Genomic DNA, 12,984 nt, shown 5'->3' with positions numbered 1-12,984 from the left:
AGCCTGTCTTGACACTCAAAATGGTGGAGCTGGGAGCCAGAAGAAACCTGGGTCCCTGAGAACTTGGAGCAGAGCTTCGTTTATGTGTGAGAGGAATACATGTATGTGAGTCACTGGGATTTCATGACCCACTACCAAGTCTAATGTCAACTGATAGACTGAGTTGCCCGAAGTTGACTCTGTATGAAAAACTTTTTGGACCTCAGATACAATGGCCAAGGGAACACATGGAATCATGACACAAAAGATTACAACTTCCTGATTCACTTCCAAAATCTTCCCCAATTTGTGTGAGGTTGGACACTTATTATTTTGCATGAGGTTTGGATGTAAAGTTTTACATCTGTCTAACATACAGGAAGGTAGTGAGCATGAATCACTCAAGCTGTTTAAAATATTCTGCCACAGAACAGGGTCTCCCCAATGTCTCTAGTTGCAATCACCGTGGGGTATGATCGTTAAGAGTTCTTTGCCCTTCTGACTTTCATAGTCTGAATTTTATTTCCTGAACATTCAAGCAGCTGTTTTTGCTGTGGATGCTGAGGCTCCTCACAGGAGTTACTCCTAATTTCTAAACATCCTTCTTTGTTGACGGAAACTCCCCAAACTTCGGGCACCTGTGTAATCTTTTGATTCTGTATTTCCTTATTTCTGCTGGACCACTTGTCTCAGCCTCAGCTTGCAGGGAGTTTGGGGTCTCAGAAGATGTGGACCCTTTTAAAGACTATGTAGGGTTTGCACCATGCAAAGTAGCTCCTCAGAAGACAAGTCATCATAGACATCCTCAGACACAACTGCCTCTGCCTGTCCTAACCCTTTAGAAAACACTTTCACCCCGATTATCACTCTGCATCTTGGTCAAGTCTCACATTGTCCTCCAGGAGACATATTCCAAACCAGGACCTGTTCTGATGTTGAGTACAGGTTGGACAGATGCAGGTACCCAGCAACTGAAAAAAATGTGCTAGTCCCCACATGAGTGAAAAGAAAAGGCTGCCATAGCTAATCCTGATGGGATCATTTAGCTATTTTTGCAGTTTTATCATGAGCTTAAAAAATTCATTCTGGTTCTAAAAAGTAGAAATTTGCAGAGCCTTTAAATTAATACTTATAATTCATGAAAGTTTAGGCTTGGTCATATTTCCAGGATGTTTCCATTTATCAGTACCATCATTACTAACAACTCATGCTGTGTTAAAAGTAAACAGTTTCAGTTTAGGAAAGTGAAAATTCAGGAGATCGATGATAGTGAGAGCCGCACAATAACATGAATATAGTTAGTGCCACTAAACTGTACAGTTAAATATGATTAAAATAGTGTGTTTTATATTATGTGACTTTTGTCGTTGTTATTCAGTTGATAAGTCATGTCCAACTCTTTTGCAGCCCCATGGACGGAAGCCCACCAGGCCCTTCTGTCTATGGGATTTCCCAGGCAAGAACACTGGAGTGTGTTGCTATTCTCTTCTCCAGGGACTCTTCCTGACCCAGGGACGGAACCCACGTCCCCTGCATTGGCAGGCAGATTCTTTACCACTGAGCCACCTGGGAAGCCATGATTTTAAAAAATAGTGAATAAAAAGATCTAGGTAAGAAAATAGACTACCTATTAGTTTCCAGGCTTAGAACAGCAGTCCCCAATCTTTTAGGCACCAGGGACCAGTTTCGTGAAAGATAATTTTTCCATGGACTGGGGGTAGGATGCATGGGCTTTGGGTTGATTCAAGTGCATTACATTTACTGTGCACTTTATTTTTAATCTAATCCCACCACTGGTCTGACAGGAAGCACTGGCCCACAGCCTGGAGGTAGGGCACAAAACCTCAGGCCAATCCAAACCTCTGAGGCTTTTTCACAAAACCAGCAGTTCTGAAACTGAACTAAGCCTCTGCTTTAGACGCTCAGGAGAAGCTTCTTAAACTCTTTACAAAGCTCTCCAGGAGTCTTTTGAGCCAGCCCAGCATTACTACTCAGACACACGTCTGGGGACCTGCAGCAATACCTTGATATAGTATCTGATAAGGATCCTTCGGAGATCAAACACCTGTAGCATGGTGGCTGCGTTGTTGTCCATGATGCTGTAGCCCTCCAGAATGTACTGGGTCCGTGTGATTTCCCAGGTGAGCCAGCGGAGGTTAAAGGCGGCGTTGCAGGACAGGAGGTGGGGCAGGTGACCCGGTTTGCAGCAGCAGCAGCCCCTGTCGTCCTCGTCACCCTCCGTGATGGCTTCCACCTCCCTCTGCTGACAGTAGGTTCCTGGCAGTAACAGACATGACGGAAGTTTACAAGAAGTCATGGGATAACCCTTGTTTAGAATGGATTTCCCCCTTGCCCTTACTAAGGGGAAGATGCTAAAGACAGTCTGGAAATCAGAAAATTTGGATAGTTCTCAGTTCAAGCAAGTACCCCCAAAGAAGTCACCAATCTTATAATCATTAACTCATTTATTCATTCATATTCATTTTGACTCTCATCTCTTCCTGTGTTTTTTGTTTTTTTTTTTGTCTATGTGTGTGTATGTGTGTCTTAGAACAGACACATTCTCATGGCAGCCATGGACATTAATGCTGAAATGCAGGATGGTTATAGCCTTCAGTTTCCCTTTCCAGAAACTTGCAGGTCAAGGCTGAGCCAAGAGGAGGCTAAAAATGTGGCAGGTGGACAAGTCTGCAACCAGGTGTATGTTGAAGTGTTATGAGGAAGGGTATCCTGGAAGATCTTCTTGGCCCAAGTGAAAGGGCATAATCACCTCACCTCATACGACTAGAAGCAGGACGTCTGACTCCTTTAGCAAGTATTTTGAAACTTAATGCAAACATGAAACTGTCCCCACACCCATTTCCACACTGTTCACTTTTCCCGGGATCTTATCTCATTATTCACAATGCCTGGTACTTGGTAGGATAACAAAGTGGTCGGTGGAATGATTGAAGGAAAGGTTGGATGAACAAATGAAAGAATTCTTATCTAGATCACTATATAACAGGCATGCATGCCTGCTAAGTCGCTTCAGCTGTATCTGACTCTTTGTGACCCTATGGACTGTAGCCCACTAGGCTCCAGGCAAGAATACTGGAATGGGTTGCCATGCCCTTCTCCAGGGAACCTCCTGACCCCCGCATCTCTTATGTCTCCTGCATTGGCAGGTGGGTTCTTTACTACTAGAGCCATACAGGCAACAGATACCTTATTGAGAAAATCCACAGGGCATGCAATAGCTTCTGTTACATTTCAGGAGGAAGACAAAGACAGGTGATGTTTAAACTAAGTCTCTCTATAGTACCCATGAGTGAGATGGTCATAATAGATCAGAGATGAAAAACTTCAACCTTCAAATAAAAATGTACACACAGAACTGTCATGATAACAGCCTATGAACTAGAAATCAAGGAAGAAGAGAACAAGCAGGTTGTTGTAACATAAACTGAAACAGTGAAGGGCTGATTCCGGGTCTTAGGATTCCATTTGTCTTTCTCTAAGACCTCACCCCTTTGAGTCTGAGCTGAAAAGAAGTCTCTATTAAACATTTCAGGGATCTCTGTGCTCATTCCGTAATATGAAACTTCTATTTCTGCTGGGCAAGATGCATAGAAACAACACAGGTGAACCACAATCAGTGAGTAATTCAGACCACATGTTGGGGGCACCCAGAGTGAATAATGACCTCCAAGTCCTAACTGAGCTGCCCACTGGAACCCCAGGCCTGGGGGCACTGGAGTCCAGGGCAGTCTTCCCCTCTCAGTGGCACACCAGCAACACTGGTTAATTATATGATTTTGGGAGAAATGCTCTTTCAATGAAAGAAGTAAGGCAATTCAGAGAAATAGATCTTACAAAGGAGAAGCATAAAAGGGGGAACTTCACCTCAAATAGATTAGCAAAACTGTGTAAATGACGTGCCCTGAGGGTTTTTTCCAGTTTCTGCTTCCTTCCTTCCTTCTCCATCCAGGTTAGGCATTTATCATGTTGGGCTGAGGTCAGCGCTGTTTGTCTGTTTTACATCAGACTAGAAGGAGGGTGTGCGTGTATTCATGAGTACATGAAGACAATGCATAACTCGGATTTCTACTATCTGAAGAAAATAACTTAGCAGCATCCTTTGTGAGAAGCAAGAACTCATATCCACACTGATGAGAGGACCGGCTGAGGAAGGGGTTTTCTGTGAAGGACCGCTAAGCAGTCATAACTGCCCACAGCTTTTAACAAACACCCAGGTCAGTCAGGTAGGGCTTCAGCTCTACCATCTCCCACTTCCTCTCCCTCCTCCATTCAGCAGCTCTTCTTGTCTGTTCACATGATGCCAGCCCCTGTATGCCAGTTATTGTACTGTACTACTGTACTTTTCAAGGTGCTGTCCTGTAAGATTAAAAATGTTTTCTTTATTTCTTGTGTTTGTTTTTAATGCATTATTTGTGTGAAAAGTATTATAGACCTATTACAGTACAGTACTATATAGCCAATTGTGTCAGTTGGGTACCTAGGCTAACTTTATTGGACTTAGGAACAAATTGAACTTATGAACATGCTCTTGGAATGGAATTTGTTTGTATGTAAGGGACTTACTGTAGTCAGGATCACACTGTAAAAGAATACGAGAATGATGAAACCCAATCGTTTCTGCAAAGGCACTAATTTTGCTGTTCACATGCAAATCAGGCCCATGTTCTTCTCAGAGAGTCTCCCTGGGTTTAGAGCATGTTTCCTTCAGAGGGAAGGCTGGAGGTCAGTTGCTGCACACTTGACCTTTTCCAGATGACTGTCTCTGGAGTTTCCACTGAATCAAGCTCTTGGCGTCTTTTATGTGGCTGTGTTCTCATAGTCTAAGTCAGTGGGACATGGAAAGCATTCAGTAAGTATTTTAAAAATGAATTTTCAGAGTATCTTGAACCTTTTCATTCTGATAAATGATTGTGCCTCATGAAAGCTGTGAAAATTGAGTCTTTGAACTGAAAATGTGTCCAGTAGATCCCAGATATCTTGCACACAGGATACACATGAATTTCCCGAGTGCAGCCAAAATGCAGGGCAGCCATTAAGGCTGCAGCTACGCCAGATGGGCCTCTCCTGACTACCTAACCATTTCCTCCTCCCTTTCCTCATTTCCAAAGGTGCAAACACTGCCTGCCTTTAAGCACCACTGGTCTTCTTTACCAGAGAGAGGTCAGTCCTGGCTTATTTATTCATACTTAATTCCAAAAAGATATGAAGGCAGTCTTAAAAAGCATACACAGTACAAAAGCAAATGATGAAATTTTAACTGAAGATGAGGACAGGAAAAACATAACAGAGCCAAAAGAATGTCAAGAAACCTTCACTTCCTTCTATGATGTCCTATAAATTTACTAAAGGAGGACCACTGATTGCACTCAGGCTTTCTACCAACCAGTATAGAAAGATAATGAGGAGTTCCTCATGTCCTTAAGACAAAAGGAAAATAATTGCTTGGGAGGATCACAGCTATTTCTGTTGAAGACAGCAGAGAGATGACATCCCCAGACCATCACAGAGAGAACACTGTACAATATGGTGTCCACTGTCCCTATCAGCATTGCACAAGTACAATCACGAGGTTCCACAGCTGTTCTAATAGGATTAAAGTACAAAAGAAAAATTTCTATAGGTGGCCAAAATAATTCAGTTTTAGGCATGGGGCTCTTCAGAGATCTGGTGTCACTCAAGGGGAGACTCTGGAGATGCAGGAGGACCTCACACCTTTCAGGAACTCCCTGATATGGACCATGTCTCTCCACTTAGTTTTTTTTTTTTTAATTTTATTTTATTTTTTTCCATTTATTTTTATTAGTTGGAGGCTAATTACTTTACATCATTGCAGTGGTTTTTGTCATACATTGAAATGAATTAGCCATGGATTTACATGTATTCCCCATCCCAGTCCCCCCTCCCACCTCCCTCTCCACCCGATCCCTCTGGGTCTTCCCAGTGCACCAGGCCCGAGCACTTGTCTCATGCACCCAACCTGGGCTGGTGATCTGTTTCACCCTAGATAATATACATGTTTCGATGCTGTTCTCTTGAAACATCCCACTCTCGCCTTCTCCCAGAGTCCACAAGTCTGTTCTATACATCTGAGTCTCTTTTTCTGCTTTGCATATAGGGTTATCGTTACCATTTTTCTAAATTCCATATATATGTGTTAGTATACTGTAATGGTCTTTATCTTTCTGGCTTACTTCGCTCTGTATAATGGGCTCCAGTTTCATCCATCTCATTAGAACTGATTCAAATGAATTCTTTTTAATGGCTGAGTAATATTCCATGGTGTATATGTACCACAGCTTCCTCATCCATTCATCTGCTGATGGGCATCTGGGTTGTTTCCATGTCCTGGCTATTATAAACAGGGCTGCAATGAACATTGGGGTGCACGTGTCTCTTTCAGATCTGGTTTCCTCGGTGTGTATGCCCAGAAGTGGGATTGCTGGGTCATATGGCAGTTCTATTTCCAGCTTTTTAAGAAATCTCCACACTGTTCTCCATAGTGGCTGTACTAATTTGCATTCCCACCAACAGTGTAAGAGGGTTCCCTTTTCTCCACACCCTCTCCAGCATTTATTGCTTGTAGACTTTTGGATAGCAGCCATCCTGACTGGCGTATAATGGTACCTCATTGTGGTTTTGATTTGCATTTCTCTGATAATGAGTGATGTTGAGCATCTTTTCATGTGTTTGTTAGCCATCTGTATGTCTTCCTTGGAGAAATGTCTGTTGAGTTCTTTGGCCCATTTTTTGATTGGGTCATTTATTTTTCTGGAGTTGAGCTGGAGGAGTTGCTTGTATATTTTTGAGATTAATCCTTTGTCTGTTGCTTCGTTTGCTATTATTTTCTCCCAATCTGAGGGCTGTCTTTTCACCTTGCTTATAGTTTCCTTTGTTGTACAAACGCTTTTAAGTTTCATTAAGTCCCATTTGTTTATTTTTGCTTTTATTTCTAAAATTCTGGGATGTGGGTCATAGAGGATCCTGCTGTGATTTATGTTGGAGAGTGTTTTGCCTATGTTCTCCTCTAGGAGTTTTATAGTTTCTGGTCTTACATTTAGATCTTAATCCATTTTGAGTTTATTTTTGTGTATGGTGTTAGAAAGTGTTCTAGTTTCATTCTTTTACAGGTGGTTGACCAGTTTTCCCACTTAGTTTTTAATTAATTTTTTGGTGCAGTCAAAAAAATTGGGATCTTAGTTCCCAGATGAGGGATGAAACCTGTGTCCCCTGCAACAAAAGTGCAGCATATTAACCACTGCACCACCAGGAAGCTAGGCTTTCCACCTAGTTCTGACAATGACTGTGTACTGAGTGGCAGTGAATTTTAACACACTCTCCCTGACAAGCACAGGAGTGTGGCTATCCTGTGGGGCTGGTTAGCATAGGCATGCTTGCTTTAATGGTAGAGGTAGAGGTGACATTCTCTGGGGAAAACTGGGAAGCCAAAGGAGAAGGCCTGTGAATATGAGAAAGGAAGGGTGGGCAAATAAGAGTGGAAGAGGTGCCCTCCTGGCTGGGAAGTGGGGCTAAGATCCCTGGAGGGGAGAGGGGAGGCGCAGGGCAGGCTGGCTGGAGTGGGAAGTTGACGCCTATGGAGACATTCGAACTTCATTCTGTAGGTAACAGATAGGTAACAGGTATTTTTAAGTCCCAAGGAACAGAGAGAATGTTGCACTTAAGAAACATTCCCCTGCGGCCTTGGGGGAGTATAGAGGAGAGATTGGTCACGGGGCAGTCAGCCACCCACAGTCCCATTTCAAGTGAAGAGTGATAGGACTGAAACTAGGGTACAGGCTGTTTATGGAGAAACTGGAGGAAATGATGGAGGCGCTGAGCCATTATGTGAAGGGGACTTCAAAGGATGCATTAAAATGGATCCCTGCAGCAGTAAGTCTGCACTGGAAGAATGTCAGCTTGTTTACAGCCTTCCAGCAATAATAGGCTCATGAAAGCCCTAATGCACAACATGTTTAAGATCGGGCTTCCTGGCCCTCCAAGTTCCTCTTTATCTGATGTGAGTTGTCCCAGGGACTGGCTAATTGGATTCCACAGAAAACCCCAAATATCATCAATATTATTATGCTTAGTGTTACCCACTAATTGTTGTTGTTCCATCACTAAGTTGTGTCCGACTCTTTGTGATCCCATGGGCTTCAGCACGCCAGGCTTCCCTGTCCTCCACTATCTCCCAGAATTTGCTCAAGTTCATGTCCATTGAGTCAGCGATACTGTCTAACCACCTCATCCACCAATAATGATTTACAATAACTTCACTAGATGCTTATTTGAGCTAAGTTTTGAAATGGTCACAGCCTTCATCAGTCTGACATGCCAGGCATTCGGGGATGGTGTTTCTATATGCCAAGCAGTGAGGTCTCCTGAAGGGGCTGCCAGAGAGAAGTTTAGATTATCCTTAAACTACCCTGCTTGTGGAGTGGAGGGTAATTAGGCATAGAAGGAGAAGAAGGCGTCAGAGGATGAGATGGCTGGACAGCATCACCGATGCAATGAACATGAACTTGGGTCAACTCTGAGAAATAGTGAGGGACAGGGAGGCCTGGCATGCCATGGGTGTCCATGGGGTCAGAAAGAGTCGGACACACCTGGGCTATTGAACAAAAACAATGTTTTTCAAGTTTCAGGTGTAATGTACAGTTTGGGGTGTGTATTGGACTATTATTGTATAAAACGCATTTCCTTCTGAGGTCACAAGTAAGCTTGTTCCTGAATTGCTCAGGTCCACAAAAGGAGGAGGCCATCAGATATAGTAAGTTCCCTACATGTGAACAAGTTCCATTCTAAGACAGCATCTGTAAGTTCAGTTCTTTCATAAGTGCAACAAAGTTAGCCTAGGTACCCAACTCACATAACCAGCTATCCAGTACTGTATTGTAATAGGCATACAATACTTTTCACATAAATGATACACAAAAAACAAACACAAAAAATAAAGAAGACATTTTTACTCTTACAGGACGGCACCTTGGAAAGTACAGTAACAATAATACAGCACAACAGCCAGCATACAGTGGCTGCATGCATGTTCCCATTTTTGAAATTTGCACCTTGAAGGTTCATATGTAGGGGATTTACTGTATGGTCACTGCTAAGCTCAAAGCAGTTCACTTCCATGGACATTTGGACTTCACGCAGGCCAGCGTGCACTGCATGTTGGAAACACAAGCTGTGAGAGTCAGGACTCAGTCTATGAGCTCTTGCTGAAGATTCAGCTTCTTTAGTACCCCTTCTAACACCGTAATACACACAATACATGTAATGATGAAGACTTTCAGACCATTTTTCTTCAGACTAGAAATCTAAACTATCATTGCTCTCTGCCAGCTGATTAGATCAAGGGCCATTTTGTGGCCAAATGAAATACTGTCGGAGAAAGCTTTTTAAAAAGTTTTGGAATGAATGTCATTTTTAGAAGGTCACAGTGGAATTTTCCCCCCAAATTTCTCCTACAGCTTCAGTGTTATTGACATGTCTTTCTCAGCCCTTCCTCCACCCTACACTAGTTCTCTGGAATGGAATCCTAGAATGTGAGCTGAAAGGAATACACAGGTCATCTAGCCCCAGCTACTTGCCATGAGAGATGACCCTGAATCTCCTAGACATCACCAGATTTAACTTCTGGGAAGAAATACTTAATACAACAATAATCTGTCCCATTACACTTCCCATTTCCTAATTGCTAAACATCCATTTGATAATCACACACTTTAAATTAATCTAAACTCAAAGATGGAGAAATGGTCACAGAACAGAACTTAAACAAGGACCTGACCTATGAATCCACTGAATGAGTTTAGTTCTTCATTATTTTACTAGATAATTTCTTCCCAGTCCCAATTTCCATTTCTTCAGCCACATTGGACCCAAATGGCTTTTTTTAAATTGGAGGATAGTTGCTTCACAATGCTGTGTTCGTTTCTGCTGCCCAGCAAAGTGAATCAGCTGTATGTATACACATATGCCCTCTTTTCTGGATTTCCTTCCCATTGAGGTCAAAATAGAGCACTGAGCGGAGTTCCCTGTGCTACACAGTAGTGGACCCGAATGTCTTTTAAATGTCACACTGAGAGTTTAGAAGTGTATTGGCTCAGTGTGCAGTGGAGGGAAAAGTATGTGAAAATAATTTATAGTATGTTGATTTTGTGGTCATAGCAGAGACTTTTTATTATAACAGTTCTGTCTTCCAAAGAGCCTCAATTTGCTTCACAATCTGGTCATAGAAATACAATTTGTTTTATGACCTGTTCAGCAAGTGAGATTTTGAATGTGGTTAACAGTTTTTCTCAGAGAATTTTTATATTCAATATTTTTAAAATTTTAATTTCTGTTTATGGGACATTTACCAACTTAAAAAGTAACTCCTCAGAGAGCATCTCATTGATTGCACACATCAACCCAGCTATGAAGATGTAATCTCTTCTTTTAGAAATAATTTCTTTTAGTAAAATAAGGACACTGAGTCTCAAAACATCTTGTCCAGTAGAAAGTTCTGGCCTTTTGAATTCAAAGTCCATGCTTTTCCCTTTTCACAGAGTGCCTCATGAGCCTTGACAAATTACAGCAAAAGTTCCCTGAATTTACTTTTTTCTTCTAGCCTATAGAAGAAAATGAAATAAACCAAATCCTACAGTGCACAGGGAAATTTATGGTGGGCAAATCTGAAGCATAAGAAAAGCTGAAATATATACAATAATGGTATCTGTGAATGATATGGTATCCCCCCACCCTCCATTTTCTAGATGAGAAAAACCAATGCACTCAATCTTACTGAGTCATTTACTTTCTAATTAATATTTAATTCAAACAAGCATTATCTTGCTTTTCTCCCACACACTTTGGGAGTGTTGAATGTTAAAATATGCAGACTCTGTTAATGTTCTCCAAGAAAGTACTTCTCCTTTCCCAGACTTGTTATCTGGACAAGCAGGGCTTTGTCTTGTTCACCAATATGTCACATAACTTGAAATGAAGAAAAATATGCATTGAGGAATTCTGAGTAAGAACCTATTATTTCATGGGTAAAGTTTGGAACCAAGGGACTTAACAGCTTCCTCAAGCTATACAGACAAAAGAAGTAGACTCACTAATGACCTAATTGTTGTCATAGAGAAGAGAATTCTAGCTGGTTCCAAGATTAGTGGGAGCTCTGACTATGCATGGATTAGCCAGTTAGGATAAGGGTTTGGGTTGAATTAGCTTTAGATTAGATTAGGTTATATACCTATTTTTAGAATGTCCCCACAGGGTGGTGATTATGGGGTGTTAGCCAAACTATGAGATGGCTGATAACATTTCACACAGACAGGAACGTAAATCTCATTTCTGTGATATTTTCCAGGCCAGATGGTAATGTGTGGCTATCTCTTGATAACTACGCCTTTGCTTTCCATGTTCATCGTGCAGGAGCCGTCCAGCTTGCATGGTTGCTAAGGCAGTCAGCAATTCAAGAAACTGAGCTCCTAAAAGTGGTGGTTCCATATTAACACTCACAAGTATATTCAGGTAAAAGTTTTATTTTTGAATTTCAACAGCCAAAGAGATGAAGACAATGATTACTTATTCTTTTTTTTTTTGGTAATCTCTCCTTATTTTTCATTCCTTCTTTCCTTCTTCCTTCTTCTTTCCCTGCCTCCCTGTTTCCCTCCCTCACTCCCTGCCACCCTCCAAGGCCATGGAGTTTACTACAAAGGTCATGAACTTTGGAGTCAACCCCAACTAGGCATTTACCCCTCCTCCACCACTGACTTTGAAGCCTTGGGCTTCCTCCCTGGGAGGAAATTTTATCAAACTCCCACAGGGAGTTCAACTTTCTCCCCATGATATGGTGGAAGGACATATAGCTCCTAGACTGATGAGCCATCCACAGCTGGAAAGAACTTTTTTGTTGTTATTGTTTCTTTCTTTTTAAAAAAAAATCAATTTATTTATCTTCAGCTTAGTTCAGTTGCTCAGTTGCGTCTGACTCTTTGCAATCCCATGATCACAGCACGCCAGGCCTTCCTGTCTATCACCAACTTCCGGAGTCTACTCAAACTCATGTGCATTGAGTCAGTGATGCCATCCAGCCATCTCATCCTCTGTCATCCCCTTCTCCTCCTGCCCCCAATCCTTCCCAGCATCAGGGTCTTTTCCAATGTGTCAACTCTTCACATGAGGTGGCCAAAGTATTGGAGTTTCAGCTTCAGCATCAGGCTTTCCAGTGAACACCCAGGACTGATCTCCTTTAGGATGGACTGGTTGGATCTCCTTGCAGTCCAAGGGACTCTCAAGTCTTCTCCAACACCACAGTTCAAAAGCACCAATTCTTTGGTGCTCAGCTTTCTTCACAGTACAACTCTCATATCCATACATGACCACTGGAAAAACCATAGCCTTGACTAGACAGACCTTTGTTGGCAAAGTAATGTCTCTGCTTTTTAATATGCTGTCTAGGTTGGTCATAACTTTCCTTCGAAGGAGTAAGCATCTTTTAATTTCATGGCTGCAGTCACCATCTGCAGTGATTTTGGAATCCAAAATATAAAGTCTGACACTGTTTCCACTGTTTCCCCATCTATTTCCCATGAAGTGATGGGACCAGATGCCATGATCTTAGTTTTCTGAATGTTGAGCTTTAAGCCAACTTTTTCACTCTCCTTTTTCACTTTCATCAAGAGGCTTTTTAGTTCCTCTTCACTTTCTGCCATATGGGTGGCGTCATCTGCATATCTGAGGTTATTGATATTTCTCCCGGCAATCTTGATGCCAGCTTGTGCTTCTTCCAGCCCAGCGTTTCTCATGATGCACTCTGCATATAAGTTAAATAAGCAGGGTGACAATATACAGCCTTGACGTACTCCTTTTCCTATTTGGAACCAGTCAGTTGTTCCATGTCCAGTTCTAACTGTTATTTCCTGACCTGCATATAGATTTCTCAAGAGGTAGGTCAGGTGGTCTGGTATTCCCATCTTTCAGAATTTTCCACAG

General features: G+C 42.1%; 1 protein-coding gene across 5 annotated transcripts in view; it reads right to left on the bottom strand.

Moving 5' to 3' along the window:
* Window positions 1–12,984, bottom strand: part of PCNX2 (pecanex 2) — a 296,271-nt gene that overhangs the window by 49,376 nt on the left and 233,911 nt on the right. For all 5 annotated transcript variants that reach the window (XM_070471076.1, XM_070471078.1, XM_070471079.1 and 2 more), the window contains one exon: window positions 2,003–2,256. In XM_070471076.1, coding sequence (XP_070327177.1) covers window positions 2,003–2,256 — 254 coding nt within the window. The remainder of the gene's footprint in view (window positions 1–2,002; window positions 2,257–12,984) is intronic.

The sequence above is a fragment of the Odocoileus virginianus genome, chromosome 7, assembly GCF_023699985.2.
Source record: "Odocoileus virginianus isolate 20LAN1187 ecotype Illinois chromosome 7, Ovbor_1.2, whole genome shotgun sequence".
NCBI classification, from domain to species: domain Eukaryota; kingdom Metazoa; phylum Chordata; class Mammalia; order Artiodactyla; family Cervidae; genus Odocoileus; species Odocoileus virginianus.
The sequence above is the reverse complement of the archived record's forward strand: the minus strand, read 5'-3'. Positions and strand labels throughout refer to the sequence as shown.